Source organism: Argopecten irradians, chromosome 11, assembly GCF_041381155.1.
Source record: "Argopecten irradians isolate NY chromosome 11, Ai_NY, whole genome shotgun sequence".
NCBI lineage: Eukaryota > Metazoa > Mollusca > Bivalvia > Pectinida > Pectinidae > Argopecten > Argopecten irradians.
In genome coordinates, this window is record NC_091144.1 from 35,926,631 (window position 1) to 35,942,062 (window position 15,432).

At 35.5% G+C, this 15,432-nt stretch overlaps 2 protein-coding genes across 2 annotated transcripts; both read left to right on the forward strand.

The window, feature by feature from the left end:
• The first annotated feature begins 1,134 nt into the window (after positions 1 to 1,134).
• On the forward strand, positions 1,135 to 3,795 carry LOC138334202 (uncharacterized). The gene is made up of 4 exons (XM_069282809.1): positions 1,135 to 1,171; positions 1,676 to 1,878; positions 2,198 to 2,275; positions 3,331 to 3,795. Exons 1-4 carry the CDS (start codon positions 1,159 to 1,161, stop codon positions 3,640 to 3,642), a joined length of 606 nt encoding a protein of 201 aa, XP_069138910.1. The 5' UTR covers positions 1,135 to 1,158; the 3' UTR covers positions 3,643 to 3,795.
• Positions 3,796 to 8,130: 4,335 nt separating this feature from the next.
• Positions 8,131 to 14,727, forward strand: LOC138334601 (angiopoietin-related protein 7-like). Its single transcript, XM_069283244.1, has 5 exons — positions 8,131 to 8,377; positions 9,395 to 9,513; positions 10,142 to 10,238; positions 12,768 to 12,929; positions 14,474 to 14,727. The coding sequence occupies exons 1-5, from the start codon at positions 8,131 to 8,133 to the stop codon at positions 14,725 to 14,727; spliced, it is 879 nt and encodes a 292-aa protein (XP_069139345.1).
• The last annotated feature ends 705 nt before the right edge of the window (positions 14,728 to 15,432 follow it).

Genomic DNA, 15,432 nt, shown 5'->3' on the forward strand with positions numbered 1-15,432 from the left:
GACCCGTGTGAAAACTTATAATACCCATGCCCACACAAGACAAAGGCTATTGTTTTGGTGGCTGCGAAATCGTATTTCCGTAATATGATAGACCTTATTATTTGTTCCTCAGTTAATAATAAATTACAATTAAAAATATAAATATGAATAAATAAATATGAACAAAATAATATGTATTTAATCGGCAGAGTAACGTTATCTTATATTTTTTATATATTATTTACGTTGCTATTTTCGCGACAATGCCGTCAATGATTGTCATATAATAAATGTATTTGTATATACTATATCAGTAGTTTGAAACGAATCGCACTTTGAGTTAAATATCAATGATAGCGTGATTTCGATAAAATAGTATTTTTCATTGATAATAGTTTTATGACATAAATACAAAATTATGAAATGGTTTTGGTAAAATCAAACTATATGCATTCAGTATACTGTCATCAATCAGAAAGCGTTGCAAGACGCAAGTCTTTTGTTTCATTACTCGACGTTGATATCAAAGAGTCTACAAAAGTTTGTTTGGTCAAAACAACTGATAATGTCAAAATAATGATTGGGATTTGTGAAAGACCTGAAAATGAGTGTCCAATCCCATTATTGGCATTTAACAAATAAATTAGAATGAAAATAAAATAAAGTTTAAACGTAATTATTTTGTTCCGGCACCTTCTTCTTCCGTTTGACATATCTTTGCCATTGTTTAAATTTGGACTCACTAAACTTTGAAATAATTGCGACTTATAGATAATGAAGTTTGTGAACTCAGGAAACGATATTTCTTATTGTGGCAGAGCATATTGTCATGTTATGTTTATATTTCCGGAAAAATAATAGTGATGATTGAATTTTACAGTCGGGTCGATTTTCCTACCTATCTTTATTGATAATACAAACGATCTTATGGTATCGGTAATCCAAGTCTAGATAGAAATCCAATATACTCAAACTTAAAAAGTGAGGGTAGGGATACCCATGATTGATAACCGTTAGACGATTTATGATGCTTTCGTAATTTTATCTAATGTCTACAAATGATGATTTTCAAAAATCTTTCCATGGAAAACCAAAAAATTTTCTAATAAATACAGTACTTTTCATAGAGTGGTATTACAGTTAACTTCTAAATTGACCATTGCAACAATAAGATTTGATATGGCTGTTCTACGTAAGTAACGATAATGCAATATACTCAACACTATTCGTTGGCTATATTTTTTTTAAATACACAACAAGTACTAAGTTAACGTAGGAGGAAAGATTCTTACGTCTTCGTTCATGATTATAAGACTGTAGATATAAAATTAATCTTTGTCGCACAAAACTTTCAAAGGGGGGCTTCATACTGGATTAGTTTTTGTCTTACAAAGCTTTCAAAGATGTGCTTTAGTGTGGTGGCTGATTTGTACCATTTTCGCTTTTTATATTGTTGGAAAAACGCAAAAATGCGAAAATCCAATGTTACCTTTTCGCTTTTTATATTGAATTAATTTTTGTCGTACAAAACTTTCAAAGATGGTATTTAGATAGTAAATTAATCATTGTCTCATGAAACATGAATATCTAAGACCGGCTTTAGATATTGAATAAATCTTTTTCTGAGAAAAGTTTCAAAGACGGGGTTAAGATATAAATTATAATTAATATTTGTCGTACAAAACTTGACCTGCAGGGCTCTTTACCTTCATCGCTTTGGTTGCGTATGTGACTTCCACCTTGCCATGTGTAGTTCGCCTGACAGAGACCGTTAGGATTGACACTTCTTGCTCCTGTAATAGAGAGGGTTACAGATCCCCTCCGACCTGTTCTATCGACTCCCTGAATTGGAAAATAAGAAACGCCGAAAGACAACTCACACACGCAATCGACGCATTTGTAAGTTTTGAAATGGTTTTTCTTCTACGACAATGTTTATGTATAAAAAATATTTTGCTTATGAATCCCAAAAACTAAATTTATTGAATAAAATAATAAGATGAAAGAAATGCTCTAAAATGCGACCATAAATTGTTCGAAAGAAAACTAACGCACGCAATCGATGATGTTGTAAGCTTTTTTTCGGCAACGAGTTTATTGAGCAGAATTTCTTTTGAATCCCGTAAAATTATTCGTTAAAAATGGCAAGATGAAAGAAATACTTTCAAAAGGCAATAAGAAATTGTCAGAAATTGATCCTACACTTTTAACTTTTCAGTTAACCCCAATTGCCGGTCAATTGGACTGTTCTGGTCAGCATAGACTAGCTCTGGTGTCCAGTGACACTTCCGATCTGGTAAGTTATTCATCTTCACGGAATTTGTTTTTGTTTGAAAAAGTTTTTTGATTCATAACATCTTTTCATACTATTGGAAAATACATTTCTGCACTCTCCAGCTAATATTATGTACGTATTTTGAGGGAATACATCGTAAGGAATAAAAGTTCGGTATTAGGAAAGTATGACTATAGAACATTGAGTAGTAAAAAGATATACACACTTTTATTATAGAAAATATTAATTGAAAATCATTACGAAGTCATTTTGAGTAAGAGATTCTTCGACATGTAGGTTGATGTTATAAAAAAATCCAATTTTTTTGTTAATTTCGTATGAGTTTTTATGAAACTCATCTCAAAGTTTTGATTCTTGCTCGCCAATGTTCGCAAAACAAAAACGTCTTAGACTTGTTTCATAAAATCTCATACGAAATGAACGTTTATTTAGGACCCTACAAATAGTTTATGGGTAACACATGGTATGTTACCTGACTAACTATATAAATGTTAATGAAGTAATTTCGCCTATTGACCGGTCAATAGTTTTACTGTTGACCGGGGCGGAACGTTTGCATGCGTTTATTGTTGACCTCATAATTAATTGTTGACGTCATAATCACCGGCGCCTGAGACTATATGAATGAGATTAGATACAGGTGTAATGAGCTCAATAGCTGAGCACAAAAAAAAAAAAAATCAGCGGCGCTCCAGATCGCCCCAAATACCGGTATTCTTTCGGTGAAAGTCTTTCTCACCAGAAGCTCAGTGATTAGTTTAAGATTTCGGTTCAGGTAACAAAACAGTTGTTTCATGCCTTTTCAGTCAACAGTCAAACCTCTTTCCCGAGGTGTTGGGACCAAACCGATGAACTGTTTTCCGGGTTCATCGGGTTAGTCCCAACACCTCAGAAAAAGAGTTTTGACTGCTGATTGAAAAGGCATGAAACAACTGTATACTATTTTATACCTTATTTTAGTTTCACTGTCTGTGTATTCTGCTAATTTGTTAAAGAGTAAAAAATACAATAATTTGCGAGTGTTATTTTCAAATTAACATTTTGTCTATTTTCAGATATCGTCTCTCCAAAATGGAATACAGATGCTGACACAGGTTGCTTTGAACATATCGCTCAGCAACTGCTCTTCTACCGGTCAGTGCTCCTCTGCTGTCCATCAGACGCTTGGTGACGTCATATGTGAGATGAAGCGCATGCTCATGTTCGTCGATTATGACGTCAATATTTTTAGCGCAACGATGACTCATGCTTTGATGGAGGACAGGACAGATCGCGGGTTATTCACGTGCGCTAGTCTTGAGACAGGTCGCGAAGTCCTTAGATTTTTGGAAATGGACATAAACCGAATTTTTAGAGAATTACAGTGAATCTATGTGAACGTCGACAAGTTAAATGTTGAAGGTGTTGAGAGCAGAGAATACGGGGCTTCATGGTTCCTTTGAAAACATAATTCAACAAGAGATCGTCAACAACTTTAAATAGTATAAATTATTATATTAGCTTTACTCTGTCTTTTGCATGGGTACACTATTTTATGTTTTGTAACTCTTTTTCTTTTATTGTATAAAAACAATAAACATCTAGTTATATTACGTGTTTCTTTCCTTTCTAACAATTTGTTAAATATGACAATTTATCTGTTTTATGACATATAAAGAATTGTTAAATATGACCATTTATCATAACACATATATATAATTGATATTATTAGATAGGTATAAATAGGTAAAGAGTCTCATAAAACGCGCACCTCGCACTTCACTCACGCTAAACACAGCATGCATTGGAGGCCGTCCTTACATAACCCTGGCTGTTAATAGGACGTTAATTTATCAAACAAACAAAGTCGATGGCCTAAAACAACAACTCTTTCCTTTGCTCAATATAAAGGAATCTCGAAAGAAGGATGAAGTACTAGATTAAGACTAAGAGGCAAACAAGCGAGATATAATTCGGGGTATATATGGAACTTGAACAACATCAGCAGGGTTACCGAGCTCAGATTGTAAGGTCAGTCTCTTTGTTTGTTTGATTAATTAACGTCTGGACTAGTCCTATTAACAGCTATGGTCATGTAAGGACGGCCTCCCATGTATGCTGTGTGTTGCGTGTATGTTATGCGAGGTGCATGTTTTAGGAGACTGCGGCATATTCATGAAATGTCTTCTTGTATAGTGGAACTGTTGCCCTTTTTATATTGTTTTATCATTGAAGCATGCCGCCGAATGCACCAAGCAACACATCCCAGCCGGTCACATTATACTGACAACGGGCGAACCAGTCGTCCCACTCCCTATATGCTGAGCGGTATGCAGGAGCAGAAACTGCCACTTTTATAGACTTTGGTGTGTCTCGGCCAGGGGATAGAACCCAGAGCCTTCCTCACACGGGCGAACGCTCAACTCAAGGCCAAAAGTAAGGCGGTGCCAAGGGAGGCATTAGGAAACATAAAGTCAGTTAGGAAGAAGAGAAAAGAAAATATCCTAAATTAAGTCGTCTTTTACGATTATATAATAGGTGCAGCAAGTAAAATTCTAATAAGAACAGTATTTGTGTATGGTTTAAAGAAATAAAAAATAAACAAGACAGATGAGGTAATGGCAGACACATTCCATTATACAAACTCTCCACGAAAAAAACTTTGATAATATAAGCATAAGCTCATAAAACAAGGCAAAATCATGGAATGGAGTAGAAAAGATATGCAATGATCAAAAAGACATTACCGTTCATTGGGAATATATTGGGGAGGAAGAGTAACCAGTACTTGGCAGTGTTGTCATGATTTGTTAGAAGGCAAAAGACGAGAGAGAAAAGTTTTCCAACGAAAAGATAGCAACTTATTGCGACGTGCATCTGAGAAAGACAGAACAGCAGGATAGAGCACGAGGAATTAATAAATGACAGTTGCATTGAACAGTGAAACATAGAAAAAAAGCTTTCAGACTTTATATCATATATGGCAAACAAAGCTGTTAACGAAAATTCACAGAATAATCCATCTTTGAGTGACATTATAGCTGTTGAATGTTTATCAAGCCAAACATATCACATTTAACAGAAACCAACTTTCTTTGATCAAATAACATCTACATGACAAGTAGACCTTCTTGTCGTCTGGGATTGTGTTCGAAATTGTTTCTGAATGATCTATTCTGAATGAGACTTCAAATTTTATGTGTGAAACTAGAGAGTCCAAGAAAGATAGAGCTTCTACAGGCAACTCCTAATAGTTCAGCCGCAGGTCAAAGATAACAACAGGATTTTAGAAGGTGCCAGAGGACCTAAGCTTCCATCTTTCGAAGAGAGAAAGGACAACATAGATGCCTATATAGAGAGGTTTGTCAGATATGCGTCAGCACAGGGTTGACCTCATGAGCAGTGGGGAGCTAACCTCGGAGCATTACCTAAGGGACGACCTTTAGATGATTTCACTCGCTTGTCAGTAGGGGATTCGTTGAACTTTGACACTCTCAAGAAAGCGTTTTTAAAGTGATTTGAGAAGACGGAAGAGGGATTTCGGAAAAGTTTTAGATGAGAAAGAACGGATCCCGGTGAGACGTTTGGTCATTTTATGACGAGGCTAGATGGTTATTTGAAAAAGTGGGTTGAGATGACAAACATGCAGACGTCATTCGACGGATTGAAAGATTTGATTGTGAGGGACCAGTTTCTGCATTGCTGCGACAAAGAGCTGGCATAGAAGAACATATGCTTATCACGTATTAACGCATAGCTAATGTACGGATTTCTCCTCTAAACGTATAAAACGTACTGTATTCGTGGGGTTCACTAAACAAAACCGCGAGAAAATTACGTCATTCAAATATATTTACATTCTCAGTGCAGTCCCACTATGTAACCTTACCAAACGCAGTGGGCAGTTATAGACAAAGAACTTCAAGCACTTATCATGACGCCATTGTCATTGTGACATCACAATTGCCGTGCCAGCGATCACGAAAGACGGCTGTTCAAATGGCTGTTCCATCCTGATAACGAATGATTAATTCATTAAAGATGCAAAATTCCTTGGGATTACATCATAAAGTTGTAACCAAATGTAAATAAAAGCATTGAACGTCTTTCAGTTGGCATCCATAGCCAATGCTTGAATGAACGTCACTTTTGACGCGTATTTATACATTAACAGTGAATGAGATCAAGGCGCTTATTCGGTAAAATACACACCTTCATTTATGTCGTTCCTAAAGATCAAACTCTAATAAATATATAACTGGAACATGGTTGTAACATTGCATAGATAGGGGAAAAAAACGACGTCTTTTTTCATGCTCTCCGGAAATAAACACATTTTCCGTCAAATTTGGATAGGCTGTTACATTATTAAATCATTTCCAAGGCTGTTCCAACAATGCGTATAGCCTCAAATAAATAATAAATATCTCATTGCGATTACAAGCGTTGTTATGATAAACCTTTCGAAAATGTAAATATAAGAAATAATTGTTATTCTTTGTTGTTCACTGGTGTATGAACGTTATTTTTTGACAGATTTTCAACATGATGCGCTGAAGCCTGACATTAACAATATCTGTCAAAAATGACGTTCATACACCAGAGAACAACAATATTTTTTTTCTTAAAACAGACTCGCAATTATGTGAATGTTTGCGAAAACCATGTAGAGTTGGGCAGTCATGTGAAAATGAGTAGATTTAGCACAGATGTCTGGTGTCTATAGACTGTTATTTGACTTGTGAGGTCCAATAAGTTAAGTTACTTACCTCTTTAAATTGTTTCTTCTCTACCGCTTCGGATTTCCTCTTGGCAGACATTTTTTATGTGCATGGGCCCACCACTTCAAACCAAGTGATTCCCGACAGTGACATCTCCATGTACAACGCATTGCCGAAGAGTACTCCGCAGAAAATCCGGAAAATTTTCAGTCCGGACGATGTTAGGCTGGGAGTCATAGGTGTCCGGATTATGGAGGGTTCACTATATTGAATTATAAAACATCGCACGTTTTTGTGTTTGCAATTGTTATATTTAAGCATTGATATCACATTTTTTTAAAATTTAATCAGGGTATGAAAGAAATTTCATTTACAAACTGTGAATCCACGTAGCGGATTATCACAAAGTTTCCAAACAAAATTTCTTTCATACCCAGATGAAATTAAAAAATATTTACATCATTGCTTATAATTAATTTTCCTGACTACTTGATAAAATAAAAGTACGTTCACACGTATGATTGATCATTCCATTGATTGTCCAAGGGAATTTTTTTTCCAAATCAATACGCAACGTCAATGTTTTTATTGTGACAGCACGACAACGTAGGGTTTCCGCGTCATTCTCGATCTCTAAACATTCTCGATCTCTAAACATTCCTATTTATTGGACATAGAGATATTTTTATTGATGATATGCCCACCTTTAGAAACATAAAAATTCATGATGCGTTTATGTTTTGGGTGCCAGTATACAATTATCGGCAAATGATCTAAATGAATTACGCATCACATAGACACAAATACCCTTCCCTTGGTATAAATATTACATTCGCTCTTAGTCAGCCAACTGTTACTTTGCCGCTTATGGTCCATTAAGTATAATATGTGCATTGAGTGTCAGTAGTTACGAGTGAAAGATCAGTTGTTTTGCATCAGTCGACATACGATGACAGTTGTCAATAGAAACAAAAGCTGTGACCAATAAACTAGAACGGTGGGTGTCATCACAAGGCGTTACGAGAACTATCCATAAACACTGTTTGATATAAAGACGTCCAGATATTTGTACTATTACATATGTACATCTTTATATATCAGACAATGAAATTGCAGTTCTTCGTTTTGGTATGTACAGCGGCCATCGCATCCACCATGGTATACGACATTAACTTATTCAGTAGAATACACCACGTTATACCGACCAATTTTGATCCAGTCACTTCGAATACAGAAATCCAAAGTCGAGGAATGTGTGCCATGAGATGTAAACAAGAATATTTGTGTTTGTCCTTCTCCTACACGGAGACGGACAGAAGATGTGACACCTACGCCAAGGCACTTGTCGAGGAGGAGAATGCTGACTTGTCCAATTCTACTATGTACTTCACGAAGGATATCGGTAAGCGTGTTTGTCTAATTTTAACTAGGCCTTCAAATGCATGATTAAAATCGTTTCCTACAGCTTGGAATAATTACTGCGTATTTTTGCGATTCAGCATTTGTTTTATTGAAAATATATCAAGTGGGCTTTTTTGTTGTTATTATTTTGGCAGACGTAGCGCTCCTTAGGATCTGACGACTGAAATCAAAATTTATTTATCGTGTTCATGATTCATTAGCAGTGAATACTTTGTGTAAATATCACAAATACTTTTTATTTACAATCCAATATGTTTTAAGTTATCAACAAAGTGGCGAGAAATCCAGGATAGTTTTCCGCTGTACAATTAAAGAGCAGAATGAAATATCGAGTATTCTAATTGGTCAATTCTAGTATGTGAAATCCCATAAACACCATACATAAACCTGGGGCGGGATCGCTGCATATTGTCTGGGGTCCACCCGGTCGGTCGCTATTACATCATAGTTTATCTTTTCTCTTCTTCCTAACTGACACACCAAAGTCTATAAAAGTGGTACTTTCTGCTATCGCTTAGCGCTCAGCATACATGAAGTGGGACGGCTGGTTCGCCCGTTGTCAGTATAATATGACCGGGTGGGGTGTGTTGCTTGGTGTCTTCGGCGCCATATACCGCAGTATATACACGCACCTCGCACAACATACACGCAACACACCACATACATGGGAGGCCGTCCTTAAATGACCATAGCTGTTTATATGACGTTAATTAATCAAACAAACAAACAAACTATCTAATGATAGTTTGAAATTATTTGCATTGCTATTCTCATGGGAAAATCATTATCGAAGAAAATTTTATTTAAAATTTTGCTGTTTTATAAAGTTATATTTACATATTCACTGCAATTCCACTATGTAACCTTACCAAATGCAGTTGGCATTCATCAGTGCACGAACTGTCAGACGTCAAAATTGTTGTGTCTAATTATAGATTTACAGAAAATTTTATTTTTATAAAGACTTGTCTATATTGTAATTTGATGTGCTTTTTAGTTCAAGGTAACAACGAAGAGGCAAGTCAAGCAGCCCATGCTGAAAGCACTACGGTTGCCGTAACAGAAGGAATTGGTGTTCCATGGTCATGCGACATAGATAACTCATCATCCTGGATCGTGAGTATAATTTATTAATGAAAAAAACCTGCTATTTTTGTTCTTTTTATTTCATCAGAACAATCGGCTATCTTTATTTTAAGGGAAATTAGAATAAATAAAACGCAGTATTATTGGAAGACGAGAGATGAGACTCCTGATGTTACATTGAACAACTATCGATCTAAGAAATAAGTAACTGCCATTGGTAAAATATTATCGTCGATTAATCCCATCTCCAGGTGATTATGACGTCACAAAAATCGCTTCAAATAATAGCGTCATAATCACCAGATGGTGATCGACTAATCGACGGTAAAATGTACTTTACCCGCGTCATTTTTGGGATCTCGAAACCGCCGTATTTTTATTTTGTACATGTAACAGAATGATTTAAAATTAAGGAAAAACTGAAATTATATTTTAACAGTAGCATGTAGTTGTCAAAGAACAGAGAAAATTTAATTCTAAACATTTCCGAAATAGATGTTTCCATTCTTCTCATGTACTTTGATCTCTTTGAATTTTCTTTTTTTTTAATATTGTGTAGGTAATTGTGTTTTTTCATAATTATATATCCTTATGTAGTCATTAATGTCGATCTACATGTATTCCATCTAAAACGTCTATGATATTTGAATTCCCGTAGGTTATACAGAGACGAACAAACGGGAATCTGAATTTCACCCGCAGCTGGGCAGATTACAAGTCTGGATTTGGTAATCTAGAAAAGGATTGTTGGATAGGTACGTAAGAATTAGAGAATATCATGACATATAATTACATTTCTACTGAGGTCCCACTATATAACCCTACCAAACGCAGTTGACATTTATCACTCCATGAATTTTCATCCTCTTATTATGACGTCATTGTGAAGTCACAATTGCCGTGCAAATTGATAACGGAAGATGTCAAATGACTGTTCCGTCATTATAGATGCAAGCTCTTGAGATATTATCATAAAATTGTTGATCAAATGTAAATATAAGTGTGAAACTGTAACTAGCTAACAATTATGAGAGTATGAGTGCCAACTAGACAGCGGCAAATTCAACACGAAGGGTGAACCGTCTCGAAAAATGTTAGTGTCAACGGGCGTGACTGACACACAAAACAGAAACCGGACTACGTATCCGGAACTATTTTGACGACAGTATTTTAAAATATAGATAGACAACAAACCATGAATTTTATCGTACTAAAAGCTTCAGATACAAATAAATTAATAATTAATTCAAAGTGACAAAATAAGTTTAAGACTGGATAAAATCAGTTAGTTATTTTAATTCCGGATTTACTCTTTGCTGACCGCCTCCGTTTATTGTACCGACACGGCTAGGGGAGTGCCGTTTCGTTTGCACAGATTTTCGAAGTTTTTACTTTGGGCGCATTTGGCAAACAAAAAGCTATTAATACATCATATTTGTATTTTAATGGGGTTTCTCATGTGCAGATATGGTGTTGTTGTTACGTGTGCTCAATGTTAAAATTAGAAAAACATCATGCAGAACAGTCAAATTCTTAAACAACGCTTATTTTGACCGAGTTTACCGGCGTTTTAATCGCTGTCCAGAACGGTTTTCCTAAAAACAAAACATTGTTTTGGAGACCTTGGATATCCGTCAGTCTAAAATATATATTAGATGGAGTTAAATAGATCTGTCATTTTTTCATAAAATGGGGCCGTTTTTGGTCATAACGTCCCTTGTCCTTTGTCGTTGTCCAGTTGGCATTCATACTCCCATAATTGCTCCAGACCTCATCCTTCATATCGTAGACCTGATACTAAGACTTTTTGGTAAACACTTTGATTAATCAATTAACCAATATATTTCAGAATCATTTCTTTAATTTTGTGTGAATACTAAAACAAAAATTGTTTCCAATGAAGCCTGCAGATAATGATGAAACTATTATGTAGCTTTCATTGTCATATATACCATAGCTTTATCTATTTAACAAATGATCATAGAAAAAATACATATACAAAAATATAACATGGACAATGTCACTGGATATCAGAAGCCATGTGTGATAGTATTTTGGACAAAACATGGCGATTTTACTATTATAAAGGTCTAACACTAAGCATTGCTTTGTCTGCTTTTTCCATTTGTGCACCGTTTTGCACTGCGAATGAATGTCTTTTCTTTAAAATCCGTTTCAGCAGTTGCAAAAAAAAAAAAAAAAAAAAAAAAATAAATAAAAAATATCAAAGGCGATAACAAATAGCAACTTCTTAAAGATAAAAAATCACCACATATTTCATTTGATCAATATACGAGGGGTGTTCCAAAAATAATGTCATCTGGCCTTTATTTTGTGCAAATCGTGACGATTGTACTCAAAACCGTCTTTGCTGTTGCATATTTAAAACAAAATAAAAGGGCAAACATTGACACATAAAGAGAGTTAAAGGGAGATAATCAACATTAAATAATGGAGGCCGCGCCGAATATCACTAAAAGAATACAATACTAGCAAAGTAATTGTCATTAGTCTCCAATGGGTAGAATAAGTTCGTTAATTTGGCGTACATAGAACAAATGCTTACCTTACCTAGGGGTTGTCATGACTTCTACTTTATGGACAAGACCTTCCTCGCTTGTGAAGACCCTGGTGATATAACCAAGAGACCAATTGTTTCTGCCAACATCCTTGTCCCTTAATACATGTAGCACAATGTCTCCTACAGCCATGTTTCTCCTTTCTTCATTCAACTTCCGATGCGGAAAGTGAGATATTGGGCTTGCCAATGTTTTCAAAATATGTTTTTAAGAAGTTTCACTTTCTTCCATAGGCCTTGCGTAAAAAAAAATAGAAAATTGTTTGAAACGATGAGACCCTAAGTTGGATTGTTTGAGGTCAGTCTTTAGGGTCTGAAGCTGTGGTCTAATGTCTTTGTCATCGTCTGGATTCTGAAGAACGAATTCGTTCTCAGATTCCCCTTTATCTTTTATAGTCTGGACAGGTAACGATCTTCTTCCTTCATCCACTGGCTTTTTGTCTGTCTAGTTAGCTTTGGTAACGAATGTGATGTATCCACTCTGTTTTCTAGAACCGTCTCTTTTTGTTGTAAAAATTGGTCTGCTAAAATGTGTGTTCACGCAGCTGGTGACTTTTTTGAAGGACATGGAAAATGAAAATGATCAAAACACTCATAGTTTTGGAGAAATAAGGCAATTGACATTACTTTTGGTTGGAACACTCCTCGTACTTGCAAAAATAGCAAGATAAAAAGAAGTCTCTATTTTTTTTTATTAATATACAAGGAAATGACAACCTCCATCTCCTGACCACAACCTCACGAACACTTCGTGTGGAACTGGAGGCTTGGGATGGCACACCGGGATACGCCCAATACTCGGGTTTCCAGGTGGCAAATGAAAATCGCAATTACCGCATTTTCTTAACGGGATTTTCCGGAAACATTTGTGAGTTCTTCTGACTTTTTCTGAACTTTCAATTGCTGCCTTAAAGATGCTCCACGGCCGACAGAGCATAAACGTTACACATATTTTGAACAATAGTTATATATACATATATTGCATATGAATGGACATACATATTAACACAAAAGATATTGTGAAATAATTTAGTTTGCTTTTTGTGCATGCGCAATCAGTACTTTAATTATGCCATATAGGCATACTGCCGTGGATTTTTTTTTCGGAACGCAATTAATTCTTTCGAATATTTTTTATCTTGAAGTAAAATTGGAAACTTAAATTTTGCAATGGTGGTAATGATGTAAAATGGCGGTAATAATGCAAAGTAAATAATTTTTGTAACTTATGAAAAAAACTAATTCATTTTCTGTATTTTATAGACAAAATACTATTTGTCAGTAGTGTAGCATATTTAAGTGAATTCATTACTATTCTTTTCGTCAATTTCAATTGGTGTTGTTCTGATTTTAATGAAAATTGCTATACATGAGTTTTAAAGGATGACAAACACAATGATCATATTTTTCAAATGTCATTTAATGCCATAAATACCAAATGAAACGTTAAAAAGAACATAAAAACGAATGTTATGTTAAGATCTTCAAAATAACGCCAATTGCAATGTTGCCATGCATGGTCTGAAATAAGGGGTATCAGGGTAATTAGTTAGTCACTAATTTACAGTTATTGTAGTAATTAGGTATAAACATAATTCATGTGTCTGTTGGTTTTTAATTACCTGCATCGAAGTGTATTTACATTGGGGTAAGCATATTTTGCAACACATCACGCGATATGTAAATACTCAATGTAAATACAGATAAAAGGTATTTATATGTTCTGTGCGTGTTGATGTGTAAGTGAACATTTGTGACCGTCGTTTTATCTGTTATTTTTGAGTCTTGATAAAGGAGCAGATCGCCTCGAAAACTCTACAATATTTTGTCCATTTGTGTTGGAATTATTTCCTTGTTCCATATTTACCACTTCATGTAATTCGTATCCTACAGACTTTATAGGGAACCAATGTGATCTGGAATACAACCGTTCTTTGACCTTAATACAAATACGGTCACAAAAATAAAAATCACTTTAAATGACCCCTTTAGATACTAAATTACGTATAACTACCTGTCAAATGTTATTTGATTTAAAGACTTTCATCACTCCCGTTATGTCATTTTCGATACTCCAGGGATTACTATCACTTACGTCATATCTACCCCTGGACTATTTCATTGTAAAACTGGAGGCAGTTCAGAGGAAACAAGAATGACCAATAACAGGCCTACAAAGACTTCCCTTTAGGACTACAGAGATAGCGACGCCCAACGTCAAAGCAACATAGTCAACCACAGTGTACCATTACTCAATGCCTTTGATGTACATCAAAGAATCAAATGATCTGTGTCTCATGAACTGCATTTTTTCTGAAATTGTCCCGGGGTGGATATGACGTCAGTGAAAGTAACCTCTGGAGTATCGAGGATGCCGTTATGACTGTATTACGATGTTTTCTTTCTGTTTAGTCGATGCTTTGAAGTACATGAACGACTCTGACTTCAGCACTTTCGACCGAGATAATGACAAAGCATTTCTTCATCACTGTTCTAAGCTATTTCGAGGAGGATGGTGGTACAATGCTTGTTTTTCTGCTAACCTCAACGGTCAATATATGGTAGATAATGGAAATCAAGAATCCACAGCGATGGTTTGGGAATCTTTTCCAATATCTCACGAGGAGTTTGTTCCTTTGAAGAGCTCCAAGATGATGTTAATATAGATTTATTTAAAAACTACCGAGCCGTAAGCTAATACAACTGCCCTTTGACGAGTTCGTGTCACTTGAATTCGGAATACAGTGAGGCGGCTCCTGTTATCCGGACGACGGTAGCCTAAAAATCTGGACGGACATGTCAGAGAACGGGTTTTTATAACTGTATTTGTACTCACCAGTCCGGATTCATAAGTATAGTGCGGACTATACTGTTGTGCAATGTCTGTAGTAATGCAAATGTTTTATGTCTTCATGGGGATCTACTGGATATAACATCATGGATTTTGCCGTCGTATTCACATGCTGAAAGTCATCGTACAGTCCGTACTTCATCTCACCATGACTGCATATCTAACATTGAGACATATCTGTGATGTCATCTAATGTTTTTATTATTGTTGTTTCTGTACTTTAATGAACTCCCAAATTATATCTAAAAAATGTACATTATAAACACAAAGACTTGCTATGTTTTAAGTTAGTGATAGCCTCAAATTGTACAATATGTGGGAGAAAGAACAAATCTTGGCAATAAAGTCCCCCCCCACATACTGCACAGTTTTCGGCTTATCTCCATAACAAAATGCTGGTTCAATCTTCAGTACTTAAATGGAATGACATTCTATGCCCCATTCTTAACCTATTTAAGGCTCAATGAACACAAAATTCTTTTTAAAAAGACAAGATGCCCAAGGGACTTAACGGTTATCT

Coding starts and splice junctions, on each gene's coding strand:
- LOC138334601 (XM_069283244.1), top strand. CDS start 8,131: ATGGTATACGACATTAACTTATTCAGTAGAATACACCACGTTATACCG. Junction 8,378..9,394: donor GTACTTCACGAAGGATATCG/GTAAGCGTGTTT, acceptor TGTGCTTTTTAG/TTCAAGGTAACAACGAAGAG. Junction 12,930..14,473: donor GGGATTTTCCGGAAACATTT/GTGAGTTCTTCT, acceptor CTTTCTGTTTAG/TCGATGCTTTGAAGTACATG.
- LOC138334202 (XM_069282809.1), top strand. Junction 1,879..2,197: donor CACACGCAATCGACGCATTT/GTAAGTTTTGAA, acceptor TTAACTTTTCAG/TTAACCCCAATTGCCGGTCA. Junction 2,276..3,330: donor CCAGTGACACTTCCGATCTG/GTAAGTTATTCA, acceptor GTCTATTTTCAG/ATATCGTCTCTCCAAAATGG.